At 42.5% G+C, this 19,800-nt stretch overlaps 1 protein-coding gene across 2 annotated transcripts in view; it reads left to right on the top strand.

Moving 5' to 3' along the window:
* Positions 1–19,800, top strand: part of nalcn (sodium leak channel, non-selective) — a 238,062-nt gene that overhangs the window by 34,299 nt on the left and 183,963 nt on the right. For both annotated transcript variants that reach the window (XM_041198858.1, XM_041198859.1), the window contains exons 3-7: positions 1,735–1,917; positions 12,554–12,637; positions 12,728–12,867; positions 13,430–13,558; positions 17,834–17,985. In XM_041198858.1, coding sequence (XP_041054792.1) covers positions 1,735–1,917; positions 12,554–12,637; positions 12,728–12,867; positions 13,430–13,558; positions 17,834–17,985 — 688 coding nt within the window. The remainder of the gene's footprint in view (positions 1–1,734; positions 1,918–12,553; positions 12,638–12,727; positions 12,868–13,429; positions 13,559–17,833; positions 17,986–19,800) is intronic.

Below are 19,800 nucleotides of genomic sequence, written 5' to 3'. Positions count from 1 at the left end.
AAATTCACAGACAACTATTTGGCCAAATTGTGCCTGTGCTTCCCCTTTGAAAGAGCAATCCAATTAACCCCGCTCTCCTCTTTCCACATGACCCTGTACATTTTTCCTTTCAGGTACTTATCCAATTCCCCTTTTTGAAAGTTATGTTGAATCTGCTTCCACTGCCCTTTCAGGCAGCACATTTCAGATCACAACTTACTGGCCTGAATTCTACGCTCTTTTTTTTTCCCCCAATTAATGGCCATTTAAGGGCAGTTTCCCACCCAGCCACAATTTTTAGGCTGGCGGGTGGATTGAAGCTCCATTGGGGGGGCGAAGACCTGAAATTCATTCAAGTTAGACTTAGGGTGGGGAGGGGGCTTGGGGGATGTCTCCATCAGAAGCCACCTTCCGACCTGAGGGTGCCCCATCCCTGCACCCCCACCGAAGGCCTGGTGACCTCCGTCCTCCCTCTTCCCCCACCCCCTAACCCCCAACCGCCCGAGTGAGGTGTAAGTCCTGCCTAACACAATCAATGTTCTTTAAAATTCAGGCCACGATGTTTATTGGAAAAAAAAAATTAATGTCCCCTCACACTTTGCCCCAATTTCTTTTTTCTTCTTTGCAATTGCCTTAAATCTGTCCCCTCTGATGACTGATCCTCCTGCCACTGAAAATGGCTTCCTCTTATTTACTCTTATCAAAAGCCTTCAGAATTTTGAACATCCCTGTTCCATGTCCCCTTAACCTTCTCTGCTCTGTTGAAAACAATCCCAGCTTCTCCAGTCTCTCCAAATCGCTGAAACCCCGCATTCCTGGTCCCATTCTGACAAATCTCTTCTGCACTGCTTGTCAGTGAAGTATTGCCTATATGAAGGGTGGGAGAAGCATTGAATGGCGTGCACTAAAGATTTCTGTAGTCGAGGTATGCCTATATCTTAATCTGCAATAGAAACTTGGATTCAGAAACTCACTTCAAATTGGTCAAATTTGCAAATTGGGAAGTTGAGTTTGCTTAGCATGAAATGAATTAGGCAAAATGTATAAAGCGGATGAAATAATTACTCTGTAAATGAGGCATCGTCTGGATGAAAAGCAAAGCACTGCAAATTGGAGAAAAAACTGCATCAAAAACACACAAAGAAAGGTATTACAGTGGGTAGGGGTGAAGTTGAATGAGATCTAGTGTGAAGAATATTTCTTTTTATAATTGTGGAAATTAAAAACAGTAATATTTTGGATTGATTGAAGGACTAATATTGAGAGTTTAACTGTATCCAGGGTATGCCGGTTGAGGACTGTGTAGATGGTAGCACATTAAATCCTGTATAAATGAACACTCCCAAAAATTGGACACCTGGAAACAGGCAGACACTTATTGAGAGACTCAAATAACTTGCAATGTGACTGATTTTACGAAAAGCTAAAACCACAAAATCTTGCAAATTATGAACTGCAAACAGCCTTTGATGCACCAAGTCCTTGGTTTAGGCACAGGTGTCATGCTATAAAATGTCCAAATTATGCACTGTATCAGTCTGAAGGTTGTAATGAATGGTGGATTGTCACTGGAGTTCTTTCAGTCCCTGCTTGTGCCCCAGGTTTGAACTGTCCCACAACCTCTTCGGTATGTACAATAACTATTTTAAAAATAAGAAGGCCCTGTAAAGAAAAGGCAGTTGCTGCCAGTCCCTTGGGTATTTCCCTGTACTTAAAGGAAAGATGGGGTTGCTAATGCTCTCTCTTTGTGTGCAGTGGGTTCACTCTTTGCTGCGAGTTTGTGCCATCATCAGTGTTATTTCCGTCTGCATGAACACACCAAAGACCTTTCAACACTATCCACCTCTTCAGTACGTGACGTTTGCCTTGGACACGCTCCTGATGTTTCTATACACTTCCGAGATGATTGCAAAGATGCACATTCGTGGCATAGTCAAGGTAGGGTTCTCTTTTAGTGAGAAGAGTAATATTGACGCCAAATGACCAGCTCACTGTTACTAAGCTCCTGTTGGCTCAGCGTGCGAGGATTTGTATTTTCTTTTACAATTAGTTCCTGAGTAAGTGCAATCTCAGAAATCCTGGGTCTCATCACATGGTACAACCTGACAGTTGAAAACTACAATGTTAAAAGTGATGCAACTGTTGACACTCGCCTATTTTCCATTTCATGTGTAGAATGATACAGCTCAGAGAGAGGCCATGTGACCCAATGTGCTGACACCAACTCTGCAGAAACAATCCAATTAGCCCCACTCTACGCTGCTCTTTATGGGACTAGTTGCTTGATAAAGAGAGACAAAAATTGGAACAGAAATCAGATAGGCACCACCCAAGTTTTTATTGAAGCTGTTTATCATTGTGCAATTTCTCCTTGTGCAAAGTGTTGTAGAAACCGGGCATAAAATGGCTTGTTAAGGACTTGTTGAATAGTTATTGGCACCAACTGAGGCTACAAAGGGAAGCTCAACATTGGTTCCTGGGCCGGTGACAGCCAGACTGCAAAAACCCCCTTGACAGGAAGAGAGAGCCTCACAATGGCCTCTTGTCCCTTGCATGGCCCCAGCAAGTATCTCCTTGAAGTCCTCTGTCTCATTTCAGTCCTGTTGTCTCAGCTTCTTCAGTGTGGACCCTGCTTTTCCCAGAGATTCTGCTGGTTGGACCTTGTTCACAATCACTGATTTCACCCCCTTTCCCCCATCCTCCCTGTCCTGCTGTTACTGGTGGAGATCCTAAGAACAATCACTTGCATTTGTAAACACCTTTTTTTAATGTGGTGAAGTATCCCACAGTGCTTCACAGGAGTGCTTTTTCACACCTAGATTTGACACTGAGTGACAGGAGGCGATATTAGGACATGTGGTCAAAGAGGTAGCTTTAAGGAGCATCTTTAAAGCAAAAGAGAGGTGGAGAGGATCAGAGAAGGGGATTCCAGAGCCGAGGGCCTAGGCAGCTGAAGGCACAGCCACCAGAGATGAAAATCGAGGCTGCGCAAGAGACCAGAATTGGAGGAGCACAGAGGTCCCATAGGAGCAGGAGGAGGCCATCCAGCCCCTCGAGCCTGCTGCACCATTCAACTAGATCGTGGCTGATTGTTACCTCAAGGCCATCTCGGAGGGTTATAGGATTGGAGGAGGTTGCAGAGATAGAGAGGGGCTAGGTCATGGAGGGATTTGGAAATAGAGAGCACATTTATAAGGCAGGTAGATGGGAGGGAGACAAAGAGAGCAACTATAGGCCAGTTAGTCTAACATCTTCATTGAGAAAATGCCAGAATCCATCATTGAGAAAATCATAATACAATCAGGCAGAGTCAACATGGTTTTATGGAAGAGAAATAGTGTTTTGACAAATTAAAGTTCTTTGAGGATGTAACAAGCAGGGTGGATAAGGAGAGATAAAGTAGATGTAGTGAGTTTAGATTCCCAAAAGGCATTTGATAAAGTACTGCATAAAACATTGCCATACAGGATAAGAGCTCATGGTCTTGGAGCTAATATACTAGCATGGATGGAGGATTGGCAAACTAACAGGAAGCAGAGTGTAGGGATAAATGGGTCATCTTTCAGGTTGGCAAACTGTAGCTAGTCGAGGGCCACAAGGATCTGTGCTGGGGTCTCAACTATTTATAATCTATATTAATGACTTGGATGAAGGGATCAAGTGTATTGTAGCCAAATTTACTGATGATACAAAGATTGGTAGGAAAGCAAGTTCTGAGGAGGATAGAAAGAGTCTGCAAAGGGATATAGGATAAGTAAGTGGGCACAATTTTGGCAGATGGGAAAATGTGAGATTGTCCACTTTGGCAGGAAGAATAGAAGAGACCACAGGATGCTACAGGACAGAGGGATCTGGGTGTCTTTTTACATGAATCGCAAATTTAGCAAGTAATTAGGAAGGCAAATGGAATACTGGCCCTCTTGAAGAGGATGGAATATTAAAGTAGGGAAGTTGTGCTACAACTGTCCAAGGCTTTGGGGAGACCACACATAGAGTACAACATATAGTTTTGATTTCCTTATTTGAAGAGGGATAGACTTGCATTGGAAGCAGTTCAGAGGAGGTTTAGCAGGTTGATTCTGGGGATAAAGGGTTGTCTTATGAGAAAAGGTTGGACAATTTAGATGTATACTCATTGGAGTTTAGAAGAATGAGAGGTGATCTTATTGAAACCTGTAAGATTCTGAGGGGGTTTGATAGGGTGGGTACTGGGAGGGTGTTTCCCCTCGTGGGGAAACCTAGAAATAGGGGCACAGTTTAAAAGTGTTAGCTTCTTTTTAGCTTTGAAGAAGGGTCATACAGACTCAACGTTAACTCTGTTTCTCTCTCCACAGATGATGCCAGATCTGCTGAATTTTTTCTAGCGTTTTCTGTTGAGTATTACTAAAAATAAGGGATCTCCCATTTAAGACAGAGATGAGGAGGGATTTCTTCTCTCAGACTGTTGTTAACCTTTGGAATTCTCTTCCCCAGAGAGTGGTGAAGGCTCGGTCATTGAATATATTCAAGGCTGAGTTGGGCAGATTTTTGATCAACAAGGGAGTCGAGAGTTATGATGGGCAGGCAGGAAAGTGGAGTCAAGGTCCCAATCAGATCAACCCTGATCTTATTGAATGGTGGAGCAGGCTTGATGGGCCAAATAGCCTACTCCTGCTCTTATTTATTATGTTCTTATAAAATAAAGTTATTAAACGTTGGCATTATTGTTCAGAGTGGGACATCTCGCTACATATCCCAAAAGTTAGACTTTCCCCCTTGCCCTTCAGCTAAAACCTATTTGTCCTGTAACTTGCTGGGAGTGTGAGCTCATGATAGTGCGGAGAGCATAATGGGGCATCTGGGACCTCAGACTGTTGGCCCCTTTGTTTACTATCTCCTTTTAACCAATGAGAAATAATCATTGAGGAATGATGGAGAAGGAAATCAGAGGAATTGGAGTCAAATCAGGGACAAAGAGAAATGAAGAGAGGCAAAGAAAGACAGGATTGAGAGAGAAAGAAACAGAAGGGGAAAGTAAAAAATTAAATTTAAGAATGTTTGCAATCTTTCTCAACAAACTACTTACAACTTGTTGGAATGAGATTGGACAGTTCAAATTGTTTAATTGCAAAAAATTGTTCAATTAATTGGGAATGCTAATAGAATGTTATTGCTTATTGTGAGGGGAATTGAGTATCAAAGTAGGGAGGTTATACTTCAGTTGTACAGGGGATTAGTGAAACCACATCTAGAGTACTGTGTACAGTATTGGTCTCCTTATTTAAGGAAATATGTAAATGCATTAGAAGCAGTTCAGAGACGGTTTATTGGACTAATACAAGAATGGATGGGTTGTCTTATGAGGAAAGGTTGGACAGGTTAGGCTTGTATCCACTGGAGTTTAGAAGAATGAGAGGTGACTTGATTGAAACCTTTAAGGTCGTGACAGGGTGGATGTGGAGGGGATGTTTCCTCTTGTGGGAGAATCTAGAACTAGGGGTCACTGTTCAAAAATAAGAGGTCCCTTATTTAAGACAAAAATGAAGAGAAATATTTTCTGAGGGTCGTGAGACGTTGGAACTCTTCTTCAAAAGGCCGTGGAAGCAGATTCTTTAAATATTTTTAAGGCAGAGCTAGAGGTAGGCAGGAATGTGGAGTTGAGGCCACAATCAGACCAGCCATGATCTTATTGAATGGCGGAGCAGGCTCGAAGGGCCGAGTGGCCTAACTCCTCCTCATTTGTAAGTTTGTATGTATGTGTTTCTGGACCAACAAAATTGATTGAATTAACAGTTGTACTTTTTTTTTTAAAAAAGGTACTTGCACTCTAAGTATATGATCTGAACTTAGCGTTTAATGGGTGATTAACGTGCAAGTCCAACAAGTTCTGAAAAAAATAAGGGGGAGGCTGAGAGCTAGCTGCTATTTGTGTGAAGTCAGCAATGGCTTGGCGTAAAGTAAATTTACCAACAGTTTCTGGAGATTCGTGACTCTAGCGTCTCTCTGCATTCCCTGTACTTTTGCTGGACAATTTACGTGGTAATAATGATGTCTCCTTAACATTTCAGGTGGAATTTTACAGTCCCGCCAAAGTCGCTAGGCTTTGAAAGGCCCATAGCATTTTATAGCCCCACCCCCACCACAACAGGGCTGTAAAATTCTGCCCGTCTATCCCTTGCTGATGTGATTCTTGGCATGAAATTTACAGCCTCGTTGCAGTTTGGCATTTGCTTCTAGTAGCAGAGCCAAGCAACCAATGGAAAGAACAGATTGAAGTCTATTATTAATCAGCAAAAGTTATGAATTAGAATTTTTGGCTTCATTAAATTTTTAATTAAGAGGAAGAAAGCTGGAAAGTAGAAAATTTGAGGAGAAAATGAGAGGTCCCTGTGAAATGCAATCGTTCTAATGCTTTCAGTTATTTTTTTTACTGTCCAAACAGTTTAGAGTTTAATGTGAAAGAAACACTTATTAGTTCTTCATATCAATTCATAATGCTGCTAACTACCCAGAGAATGAAAGGTGAGAATGTGGAACTCTCTACTACAGTGAGTGGTTGAGGTAAACAGGGTAGATGCATTTTAAGAAGGAAGCTGATAAACATATGAGGGAGAAAGGATTAGAAGGATATGCTGTTGGGGTGAGATTAAGAAGGGTGTGGAGCATAAACACCAGCATGGGCCAGATGGGCTGAATGGCCTGTTATAGTGCTTTAAATTCTAGGTATTGTAATAAAATGTCCTGAACACTCCTAGCTACTTTTTCTGACTGCTCAGTCTATCCCTATGGATTCTTGGAATCATATTTGGCCTCATCCTGTGTTGAAATATCTCAATTCTTGATCTTGTGCCTGCAAACAGTATCCTGCCAGCTACTGGCTGTCACAATGTGTGCATACACACACACACGTGTAACAGGGATGTTAAAATGGAGAAAGCATGACCATTCTGCTGGAACGCTGCATGAGTTATTCTTTCAGAGGTGATGTGTGTATCAGGAGTACTGAGAAAAGCTTTACTAAAGCAGGAAATATTAAGAGGGTATGGAAGTGATGGACAAGATATTCTTGCATGAGCTGGTAAAGTTAGTGTCTGAAGTATGGGAGGTTGATGTGAAAGGCTATTGTACTGGAAATATATAATGAAGTATAATGTCAAATTAAGGTACAGCATAACTGCTTCCTAATTATTGCTAGGGAATGCCAGAATCATTGCGCACACATTCATTATGTATCCACAGTTGGACTCGGAAATGCGCGCAGCGTTGCAATTCTCCTTGAAAGCCTGGATGGGTTGATTATTAAATAACTCATGAATCTCTTTAGCTTGTCACCTCCTTAGCTCCAAGGGCAACATAGGGAGAAGTAGCCACCGGGTTAAAGGATCCTTCCTTGTAGCTGAAGAGTCTTTGGATTGGTTGCCACAATGTTGCAAAAACCATGAACTATTTGAACTGGACATCGGGGAGTTTTGCTGTGTCCTTATTAAAACTGATTTGTTTTTACAATTCATTCATGGGCTGTGCTGTTCAGTGGGAATGCCAGCATTTATTGCCCATCCCTGATCATGCTTGAGAAGGCGGTAATGAGCCGCCACCTTAATACAACGAAGTATCTTGCTTGGCCATTTCAGGGGGCAGTTAAGAGTCAACCATATCACTGTGGGTCTGGGGTCACATGTAGACCAGTCCGGGTAAGGAGAGCAGATTTCCTTCCCTAAAGGACATTAGTGAACCAGATGGGTTTTTACAACGATCTGGTAGCTTTACAATCACCATCACTGATACCAGCTTATTATTCCAGTTTATTTAATTTACTGAGTTTAAATGCCCCCAGTTGCCATGGTGGGATTTGAACTCACTTCTCCATTGTTCAGAAACACAATTACAATGCTGCCATTCCCTGGTAAAATCGATGCTGCTTAGAGCAGGCCTGTCCAACCTGGGGGGACATATTTCAATTTTTTCTCACTTAAGGGCTGATGAGTAAATTTCAGCAAAAAGGTTAACTCGATGTTAAACATGAATTTTTTAAAAATCAATGTTAAAGCAATAAATTGATAACTTTTTTTAAAAAAAAAAGCAATTAATAAAAATGACCGTTACAAAGTGTCGATCAGCAGAGTTAACTAGAAACCTTTTTTTGGCCTTTTTGCTATGATAGGCTCACCGGTGAGCCTATCAGCAGCAAACGCAGGAGAGAACTGGCCTCTGATTGGAGGAGCAGCTCCTTGCAGAATCTTTAATTGAACTTACCCGTAGTTTGAACACTGGCTCCAGAGGCCGGATACAGAGGCTTCAGGGGCCGTACTGTGGCCTCTGAGCCATTGGTTGGACAAGCCTGGTTTAGCAACCAAACAACAATAATGTGGTGGGCCACACGAGTTACTTTGACCCTTAGCGTTTCTGAATTCTCTGATTGAATGTCAGATTAATAGATTCCAAGTTCCAAATCATTCTACTACAAAAATAGAGCGTCTGCCTTGCTGTTAAAGCAGAGTTATCATCTACTTTCAAGGAAACACAATTTTTTCAAAATGATTATGCTTTTAAATTTATAATTTTGGCACCTTAGAAACTTAAATTGTTAATGCCTGCTCACTCTATTAAAGTCAGGGGTTATTTGCCAAAGAGAATTGGGGCATTAAAATGCAGTTGGATGTTTTAATTGACAAATTGAGGGTGAACTTTGGGCTGAATGGCATTCCTTCCTTTTACTTATGTACAGTTTTATACATGTACAGAAGTGTTGAACATAGTGGGTGCATAGTTTACACATTATTTTTACAATGGCACCTTTTTTTCTGCTTTGCTGTGAGAACTATTAGGCCAAAGCACTAGGAACACTTTCTTTTTCAGTATTAAACACTGCCAGGTTGGCTTTAGCACAGCTGGCTGTACAATAAGGCTCTCTCCACTCTGTCCCAACTATTTGCATTTGCCCAATCTTCACTCGTATTCCAGCAGTGTGACATTTACTGTTTCTCAGTCCAAATGGCCCTTGGATTCGTAAACAATGCGTAAAGTACAGGCACTAGCATAACAGAACTATGAATCAGATATCCTCACCTTTCCCACTTGCCAAGGTAAGTACCAAGGAAGTCATTTGTCCAAGTTGGGCTTCTGCTAGTCATACAAGGAGGCCATTCAGCCCATTGTACCTGTGCTGGCTCTTTTAAAGAGTTATCCAATGCACCCCCCTGCTCCATCCCCATGTCCTTGCAAATTTTTCCCCTTTGTGTATTTATCCGGATCCCTTTTGAAAGTTACTGTTTAATCTGCTTTCATTACCCTTTCAGACGGCGTGTTCCAAACCAGAAGAAGTCATTGTGCTTTTTTTTTTGGAAAGAAAAATCTTATCTGCCCTCCTGGTTCTTTTCCCAATTACCTTAAACCTGTGACCCTCTGGTTCCTGTACCTCCTGCCAGTGAAAACAGCTTCCCATTATTTACTGTATCAAAATACTCCATGGTTTTGCATGCCTCCATTAAATGTCCCTTTAACTTTTTCTACTTTGAGAATAATCCCAGCTCCTCCAGTCTCTCCATGTCGCTGAAATCTGTCATCTCTGCCACCATTCTGGTAAATCTCCTCTGCACCCTCTCCAAGGCTTCTACATCCTTCCTATGTGTGGTGCCCGCTACTCCCGATGGTTGCTATCCTACGTTTTATGAAGTTTAACATAATGTCCTTGCTTTTGCACACTATTCCTCGATTTGAAAAGCCCGGGGTGCCGTTAGCTTTGTTAACTACCTTCTGTGCGGTGTGAGTTTATTAATCACAGTAATATTACAAAGTTGAAGTGGAGCCTGAAGTTATTAAAATTGGGGGAAAAATACGAGCAGGAATGGCCATAATGCCATCCAACTCAAAGACATGGCCAGCAAGGGTGAAGTGTTGAAAATCAGGAGTACGCACGAGATCAGAATTGGAGGAGTGCAGAGATCTCAGGGGGGGCTGTGGGTGAACACAACTTGGTGCATGTCAGGATATGTCCCGGTTGAGCTCGGGGTGAAAGTTTGGAGGGTGACCTGGAGACCAGGGCAACGGTCAAGTCTGAAGGTAACAAAGCAAATATTTTCACTGAATTAATGGAAAATCGAAAAATCAGAGTAGTTAGAGAAAGTACCATAACCTCTTAGTGTCCTTAAACCTTAATTCATTGGCATAATGTCAGAGAACTAAAGCTACATTAGGTTGTTTTGCTGGAGGGGTTGTTGCTTTGAATAGAGCTCAGATATTACAAACCCAGACGCATTCTCAGTTGATTGAACAGTTTATTTTATTTATCCAGGTGTATGGACATCACTGGCTAGGCCAGCATATATTGCCCATCCCTTGTTGCCCTTCAGAAGGGGGTGGTGAGCTGCCTTCTTGAACCGCTGCAGTCCATGTGGTGTAGGTACACCCACAGTGCTGTTAGGGAGGGAGTTCCAGGATTTTGACCCAGCAACAATGAAGGAACAGTGATATATTTTCAAGTCAGGATGGTGAGTGACTTGGAGGGGAACTTCCAGGTGGTGGTGTTCCCATGTGGCTGCTTCCTTGAAAGATCTGTAAAATGGCATTGCTTTAAATAGTGCAATTTACAGCAGGTTTCTGATTAGCAGTGTATACTGTGTTCAGTAAATGCAGACATCTGTCCATTATGGTCACTGGTGTCTGGTTCCATGAGACCAGCCATCTGGCAAGTTCAGTCTGGGCCGCCTCTGAAGCAGCTTTCGTTAAGAATGTTTGTTTATTGTTTCAGTAGGAGCTTAATCTATTTTTCCCTTTTTGTTCTATTTTCAAGGTATGCAATTGTGCAGAAAGCTTTATGGCGTTGTAAACTATAGTAACTGATCCTACAATACTTCGAAGTTGCTTCAGTAGAATAAACAAGGAGATATCGTACTTTGATTCCAATCACATCCCTCTCCTTCTGTTTTTTTTTTCCCTCAAGGCAATTTCTTTTTCTTCCATCCCTCGATCCCAATACAGACAGCCAGTTATAATGCATTAATGATATTGTACATTTTTCTGAGTCCATAATATCTACCCTTCTCCAATTCTGGCCTCCTGAGCATCCCTAATTTTAATTGCTCCTCCTTTGCTGGCGTTCCTTCAGGTGCCTGCGCCCTAAGCTCTGGAATTCTGCCCATCCTGCTACTTCTTTCTCCTTTTTAAGATGCTCTTCAAAACCTCTCTCTTTAACCGAGGCATTGGCCTCCCCTCCTAATATCTTGTTCTGTGCCTCGGTGTCAAATTTAGTCTGATTACGCTTCTAAGTGCCTTAGGATGTTTTTTTACTACATTAAAGATGCTGAAGGAGCTTTTAATATTTTTCATCTTTTACTTTTTTGTTCAAAATGTGAAATCATGCAGAAAACCTTATAGCTTTGGAAATGGCTCTTGTGTATAACTTGCTTTTTACTTCAGCTTGAGATTGGCCATCGTCCTCCTTTATAAAATGACAAATAATGTGAGGTGAAGTGACTTTCGTCAGCACTGTTTGTGGTCATAGCAACTGCAGATGTGTTTACAGTGTGGTTATTATGGCACTGTACAGCAGAAATGTGTACTTTAAATGCATCATAACATTCAGAAGAACTGAGGTGAAAAAGAAGCTACTCTTTAATTCACACACATTTTAAATTCTTGATGTTGGCCTGATCAGAGGGTGATGGTGGCGAAGCGGTAATGTCACTTTGCTAGTAATCCAAAGGCCAAGGGGACATAGGTTCAAATCCCACCAAGGCAGCTGGTGAAACTTAAATTCAATTAATTAAAAAAAAAATCTGGAATAGAAAGTCAGTCTTAATAATGATGACCAGGGAACTATCATCAGTTGTTGTAAACGTTTCCACTTATGGGAGAATCAAGAACTAGGGGTCACTATTTAAAAATAAGGTGTCACCCATTTAAGACAGAAAGGAATTTTTTTTCTCCTGAGCCTTTGGAACTCTCTTCTCCAAAATATGGTGGAAGCAAAGTCCCTGAATATCCTTAAAGCAGAGATAGATAGATAGATTCTTGATAGGTGGGAGGGTGAAAGGTTATTGGAGATAGGTGGGAATGTGGAGTGGAGGTTACAATCAGATCAGCCATGATTTTATTGAATGGTAGAGCAGGCTCGAGGGGTCTACTCCAGCTCCTGCTCCTGATTTCGTATGTTCGTGTTGCTGCAACTCCAATCGGAGGAATCTAATTATCACCAGAAACAATAGGATTGATTTTTTTTTTTCTCTCCCCCAAATATTTGCTTATGACTTGAAGATGCATCAAGAAACCATGCATTCACCACAGCCACATTCCAGCCATGTGCTTGAAGCTGGGAGTAAGCATTCAGAAAGTCAGCTTGAATAAGTAAAGCACAGATTATAGATTATAGAATATAAATTATTATTATTATACGGATGGAAGGCATCAGCCCATTCTGCCAGCTCTTTAAACGAAGTATACAATGAGTACTGTTTCAGTACACTTGTCTCACAGCCTTGCAAACATTTCCTTTTCGGGTATATGGTCAAACTCACAGGAGGTTGAATATTGTTAGCTGTATTTGTTTTTTTTTTCATCCAGTCCTGCTTATTGATGATAGTTTACCCTTGTTTCACAGGGTGATAACTCGTATGTGAAGGACCGATGGTGCGTGTTCGATGGGTTTATGGTCTTCTGTCTCTGGGTGTCCCTGGTTTTGCAGGTACTGCCAAGTAGTTCATGGTATTAATTTTTGAGGTTTCCGGAGTTATCTATAAAATTCTATTACGAATTCTTTATCTTTACTTATCAGGTCTTTGAAATAGCTCAGATAGTTGACCAGATGTCACCGTTGAGCATGCTCCGAATCCCAAGGCCACTCATCATGATTCGAGCATTTCGAATCTATTTTCGATTTGAACTTCCACGCACACGGATTACAAACATTCTGAAGTAAGAGCGAAGAAAGCTTGCATTTCTATAGCATCTTTTCTGATTGCAGAACATTCCATTGTGCTTTACAGCCAATTAAGTACTTTTGAAGTATCTTCACTGTAGAAAATTTGGCAACCAATTTGCACAGAGCAAGATCCCACAAACAGCAATGTGATAATGACACATGATCTGTTTCTTAGTGATGTTAGGGGTAAATATCAGCCAGGACACTAGGGAGAACTCCCTGGATGATCTTCGATTAGTGCCATGGGATCTTGCACATCCACTTGAGAGAGCAGACGACATTTGAGAGAGCAGACGGAACTTCAGTTTAACATCTCACCCCTGACAGTAAAGCACTCCCTCAGTACTGCACTGAAATGTCAGCCTGGATTTTCGTAATCAACTCTTTGGAGTAAGATTTGAAACCACAATCTTCATGCTTGCAAGTCAGTGGGCAACCGACAGGTTGTCAGCTGCAGCTCTAAGATGAGGTGTTCCCTATCATTGTCTGTTCAGGGTTTACGAATGATGAACAAGACACTGTTTGTTTATATCCTGTCACATTGCTTTACTACAGGCGATCAGGAGAACAAATCTGGAGTGTGTCCATTTTCCTGCTCTTCTTTCTGCTCTTGTATGGAATTTTGGGAGTTCAGATGTTTGGCACATTCACCTACCATTGTGTAACCAACGATACACAGCCAGGGTGAGCAGTGATTTTGTCAATTTTGCTTTTCTTAAGTAATATTTATTATTTTTTCCAAGTTAACTACCTGGTTTTTAACTAAAGTAAGTTGAAAATTTATTTCTGTTTATACTTAGTGTTACTCTGAAAACCCATCATACTAACTGTGCTGGTCTGATCTTCAGATGAATATTTACTTTAAGATGATGGGGATAGGAGCGGCGACGAGCAGTGGGAAACCAGGGGATTGGGAAGCCTACAAAGACCAACAGAGGACAATTAAAAAAGAAATAAGGAGGGAGAAAATATGAGGGTAAACTAGCCAGTAATATAAAAGAAGATTGCAAGAGGTTTTTTTAGATATATAGACGGTAAGAGAGAGGCAAAAGTGGACATTGGGCCGCTGGAAAATGACGCTGGAGAAGTAGTAGTGGGGAACAAAGAAATAGCGGAGGAACTGAGTAGGTACTTTGCCTCAGTCTTCACGGTGGAAGACATGAGTGACATCCCCAAAGTTCAAGAGAGTCGGGGGGCAGGGGTGAGTATGGTGGCCATTACCAAGGAGAAGGTGCTAGGAAAACTGAAAGGTCTGAAGGTGGATAAATCACCTGGACCAGATGGATTACACGCCAGAGTTCTGAAGGAGATAGCTGAAGAGATAGTGGAGGCGTTAGTGGTGATCTTTCAGGAATCACTGGAGTCAGAGAGGGTCCCAGAGGACTGGAAAATCATTAATGTAACCCCCCGTTTAAGAAGGGAGTGAGGCAAAAGTCAGGAAATTACAGGCCGATTAGCCTGACCTCGGTCGTTGGTAAGATTTTAGAGACCATTATTAAGGATGAGATTTCAGAATACTTGGAAGTGCATGGTAAAATCAGGCAAAGTCAGCATGGTTTCATCAAGGGGAGGTCATGTCTGACAAATCTGTTAGAATTCTTTGAGGAGGTAACGAGTAGGTTAGACAAAGGAGAGCCAATGGATGTTATCTACTTGGACTTCCAGAAGGCCTTTGACAAGGTGCTGCACAGGAGGCTGCTCAGTAAGATAAGAGCCCATGGTGTTAGAGGCAAGGTACTAGCATGGATAGAAGATTGGCTGTCTGGCAGGAGGCAGAGAGTGGGGATAAGGGGGTCCTTCTCAGGATGGCGGCCAGTGACTAGTGGAGTTCTGCGGGGGTCAGTGTTGGGACCACAACTTATCACTTTATACATTAATGATCTAGATGAAGGAACTGAGGGCATCCTGGCTAAGTTTGCAGATGATACAAAGATAGGTGGAGGGACAGGTAGTATTGAGGAGGCGGGGAGGCTGCAGAAGGATTTGGACAGGTTAGGAGAATGGGCAAAGAAGTGGCAGATGGAATACAACGTGGGCAAGTGTGAGGTCATGCACTTTGGTAGGAAGAATAGAGGCACAGACTATTTTCTAAATGGGGAGAGAATTCAGAAATCTGCAGTGCAAAGGGACTTGGGAGTCCTAGTCCAGGATTCTCTTAAGGTTAACTTGCAGGTTGAGTCGGTAGTTAGGAAGGCAAATGCAATGTTGGCATTTATTTCGAGAGGACTAGAATATAAAAGCAGGGATGTGATGCTGAGGCTTTATAAGGCTCTGGTCAGACCACATTTAGAATATTGTGAGCAATTTTGGGCCCCGTGTATCTCAGGAAGGATGTGCTGGCCCTGGAGAGGGTCTAGAGGAGGTTCACAAGAATGATCCCAGGAATGAAAGGCTTAACATATGAGGAACGTTTGAGGACTCTGGGTCTATACTCTATGGAGTTTAGAAGGATGAGGAGGGATCTGACTGAAACTTACAGAATACTGAAAGGCCTGGATAGAGGGGACGTGGGGTAGATGTTTCCATTAGTAGGAGAGACTAGGACCCGAGGGCACAGCCTCAGAGTAAAGGGAAGACCTTTTAGAACAGAGATGAGGAGAAACTTCTCTAGCCAGAGAGTGGTGAATCTATGGAATTCATTGCCACAGAAGGCTGTGGAGGCCAGGTCATTGAGTGTATTTAAGAGCGAGATAGATAGGTTCTTGATTGGTAAGGGATCAAAGGTTACGGGGAGAAGGCGGGAGAATGGTGTTGAGAAACTTATCAGCCATGATTGAATGGCAGAGCAGACTCAATGGGCTGAATGGCCTAATTTCTGCTCCTATGACTTATGGTCTTCAGCCTCTCTCATCGATTCTGTGATCCAATTTGCTGTTTTTTCATTTACTCCCTCTTGGTTCTGTAATCCTTAATACAAATAATCATTTGGTAGGACAGAACTCGAGTATTGCTGAAAAAAGAGACATTGTCGAAGCTTTTCATCTTGCACTCATCAGGACAGATTTGCAAGAAACACCAAATATTGAAGGGAACAACAATTTATACTGCTTAAGAAAAGAGTGCTGAGTGGTAGAGGTGATGCCACGAAGCTCATTCAACATCGCTGGCCTATTCATTAATGTACCACACAAGGAAGCCATAGACATTTGCACCGTATCACTATATCATGGCGACCTGGTCATGCCACCATTGTCTGAATCTGTATTTATTGAACTTATGAACTCAGCAACTTGTCAGTCAGTTCAGTTTTAGTGACACCGTGTATGCCTAAATAGATGGTGTTGCCATGGGATCCACTCTAAGCCCAGCTCTCACTCATCTCTTTGTCAGTTTCCGTGAGAAACGTGCCTTTGATGGAATGGCGCCCAACCTCCTTGCATATTTCCAAAAGGTACTTGATACATTTGCTATATTTGTATCTGCAGCTGAATGTAAGAATTTCCATATGTACTTTAATGGGCTCCATCCTGCGCTCAAATTCACCTTTGAAATGGAGCAGTCAAATGAACTCCTTTCATTGATGTACTGGTTGAGAAACCTGCCAGGGGGTTCTCTACTACTTTCTACCACAAGCTGACCTTCACTAGTCAATATATGCATTGGGATTCCTACAGTTCCATGTGCTATAAGATTGGCCTTTTTGGTAACCTCGTAAATAGGGCCCAAGCAATTTGCTCACCTTGCAAACTTGATACCGAAGTAGAGCACGTCAAAGGTATCCTATGGAATAATGGCTACCCTGATCAGATCGATCCTCATTGTATGTCGCGCAAACTCATGTATGGGCCTAAAGGCACCACTTTCAGTCTGAGAAGTGTCCACAATCTACCTTCGATTACCTTGGGGGGGGTAAGGTGTCTCAAAAATTTGAGTCAACAGAGTGAAGCTAGTCGTTTCACGCTGCTACTGTGGAGTAGCAACATGAGTAGTATTCCCCGCTAACAGGATGCTGCCATCAAGCCAAAAGGACATTCTGGACACCACACAAATGGGTAATGTGCGATATGAATTTCGCTGCTGGTATGATGCTAGGTACGTATGTCCCAACAACTGGTGGATCGCATAAAACAGCATGTCCTTTTTGGATGTTCACAACAGGCAAAGTACTGACTGTACCCCGCCCATACTTGCAAATTGGGAACATAGTGTCCAATATTAAATGTGATTCTGAGATTGGACAGCACTTTCTGAACAATCCTGAGTGTACTAAGAATTGCACTAGCAGCCAATGTAAGGTTATCTGCTGGGCTCAAATTGTGGCTCACTTAAATTAATTCACACACAGGGCCCTGTACTTTGCAAATAGAACATGTCCGCATATTGGACATGTTCTTTCTGGCTTAATTTCAAAAGGCCGTTGGGACATGTATTTGAAGAGCAGGGTTATGGAGGAAAGCAGATGTTACAAGCACTAATCTGCAAGGATGACTCCAGATCTGAGAGGCTATAACTACCAGGCAAGGCTTGAACAGGCTGGGGATCCTTTTTTCTCAGTAAGAGAAGGCTGACAGATGAACAAGTAGAGACTTGTCAAATTATGAAGAGGTTCAATAGGCCAAAATTAGAGACCATAAATATAAGATAGTCATGAATAAGTCTAATCGGGAATTCAGGAGAAACTTCTCTACCCAGAGAATGTGCAACTCGTTCCCACAGTGAGTGGTTGAGATGAATAGTATAGATGTATTTGAGGGGAAGCTAGATAAGCGCATGAGGGAGAAAGGCGCAGAAGAATATGCTGATAGGGTGAGATGAAGAGGGGTGTTTGGAACATAAACACCGGCATAGACCAAATGGGCCAAATGGCCTTTTTCTGTGCTTTACACTCGATGTGTTGGAGATTGGTGAAATGGTCTGTGTGGTAATACCTCCTCTCCCGCCCCCCCCCCACCCTTATTGCTGTGCAGGCTTGAATGATGTTGCTGTAAAAGTGAAATTAATATTCCTTCTATTCTATAGGAATGTGACCTGGAACAACTTGGCTATCCCAGACACCCACTGCTCACCAGATGGAGAGGGATACCAGTGCCCACTTGGATTTAAATGCATGGATCTTGAAGAACTTGGGCTCACCAGGCAAGAGCTGGGCTACAGTGGATTTAATGAACTAGGTCTGTCATGGTTTAAACAACTCAACTTTCCAGTATTTTGTTTTATTAAAAAGTGCTCAATTATGAGGACAGGTTGTACAAGCAAAACATTGTCCCAAGTATAGAAGATTAAGGGATGATCAAATCAAGAGGCTTAAGATTGTTTAAGGATTTTATGGGATAGATAGAGAGAAATTATTTCTTCTGGTTGGGAGAGCCCAGAACAAGGGGACATCAGCTCCAAAATTAGAGTTGGGGGTGGTGCCGGGAAGCAAACATAACAAAAACTCTTAAGTGAAGCCTTCAGAGTATCATTGTAGTGCTTCCCTTCATCACCTTAAGTACCCACCCCAGACTTGAGCTCTCCATAGAAGATTTGCTTTGGTCAGCGAGTGTCAGGCATTCTGGCTCTGTGACCAGCCCAGCTCAGTTGTGACTATCTCGGTATGGTGAGGATGCTTGGAATGCCAGCTCGGGTGAGCAGCTCAGTGTCTGGTCTTTTGACCTGCCACCTGCTCTTCAGAAGCTTCTGAAGGCAGCTCAAGTGAAGGTGGTCGAGCTTCTTGGCGCGACACTGGCACACGGTCCAAATCCCGCACGGAGAGAGCAGGGAGAGCAGGACTGTTGCTCTGCAGACTTTGTTCAGCGGGCAGGTTTACTCCTCTGTCCGAAATCTGCCAAAGGCTACACTTGCATTGATCGTTTTTGCATGTGCCTCATCATCCAAATAAACAGCTCAAGAGAGTGTGCTGCCCAGATAAGTGAACTTATCCAACGCTGACAGGTTCTAGTCATGGATTGAAACCTTGGGCTCAAGATAGGGCTTTCCTGAAGCAGGCTGGTACATTGCTCCAGTTTTCTTCCTCCTCATCATAAGGCCAAAGTTGTTGTATGTATTGGAGAACAGGTCCATGCTGCATTCTGAACCGGGAATTAAGTTATAAGGAGTGTTTTAAAGAAGATGGAGAGGTTTAGGGAGGGAATTCCAGAGCTTAGGACTTTGGCAGCTAAAGGCACAGCCGCCAATGGTGGAGCAATTAAAATCGGAGATGCGGAGAGATCTCGGAGGGCTGTAGGGCCTGAGGAAGTTTAAAATGGTGAGTGGAGAGGCCACGGAGTCATTTGAAAACAACTAAAAGAAACATTTGCATTTGTGTAGTGCTTTTCATGATTTCAAGAAGCCCTAAGGCTCTTTACAGCCAATTTAACTACTTTTGAAATGTAGTCACTATGTCAGACGATTTTGTGCATCGCAAGCTCCCACAGAAAGCAACGTGATAATGTAGTTAAAAGCAAAATACTGTGGATGCTGGATATCTGAAACAAAACAGAAAATGCTGGAAAAACTCAGCAGGTCTGACAGCATCTGTGGAGAGAAAGACAAAAGTTAAAGTTTCGAGCCCGTACAACTCTTCAGAGGTCTGAATTTTCTGTTTTTGTTGTGATAATGTATTTATTTGGTAATACAGAACTTGAGCATTGCTAAGAAAACTGCTGTTGCAAATTTTCGTCTTGAGCTCATCAGGACAGTTGGCAAGATAAACCAACAGTAAAGGGAACAACAATTTATATTGCATGAGAAGAGAGTGCTGATTGGTTGGCAAGTGGAGTCTGATTAGTAGAGCCATTGCCATGGAGAATGCATCAGGGAACAGTTAACTGCCAGCTTTTCAAATTCAAACCAAGCAGATGGGCTCTGGTCAAGGCATTGCTGTGCAGAATGAACCAAGGAATGGCTTTCCCCCAAGATTTCCTTTAGTTGGAAAGGTGCAATACATGGTCATGTTCCTTCTGTCTGCAAAGGACAGAGCCCTGTGTGTGGATGTATGTAGCTTC

This window comes from Carcharodon carcharias, chromosome 11 (assembly GCF_017639515.1).
Source record: "Carcharodon carcharias isolate sCarCar2 chromosome 11, sCarCar2.pri, whole genome shotgun sequence".
Classification (NCBI taxonomy): domain Eukaryota; kingdom Metazoa; phylum Chordata; class Chondrichthyes; order Lamniformes; family Lamnidae; genus Carcharodon; species Carcharodon carcharias.
The sequence above is the reverse complement of the archived record's forward strand: the minus strand, read 5'-3'. Positions and strand labels throughout refer to the sequence as shown.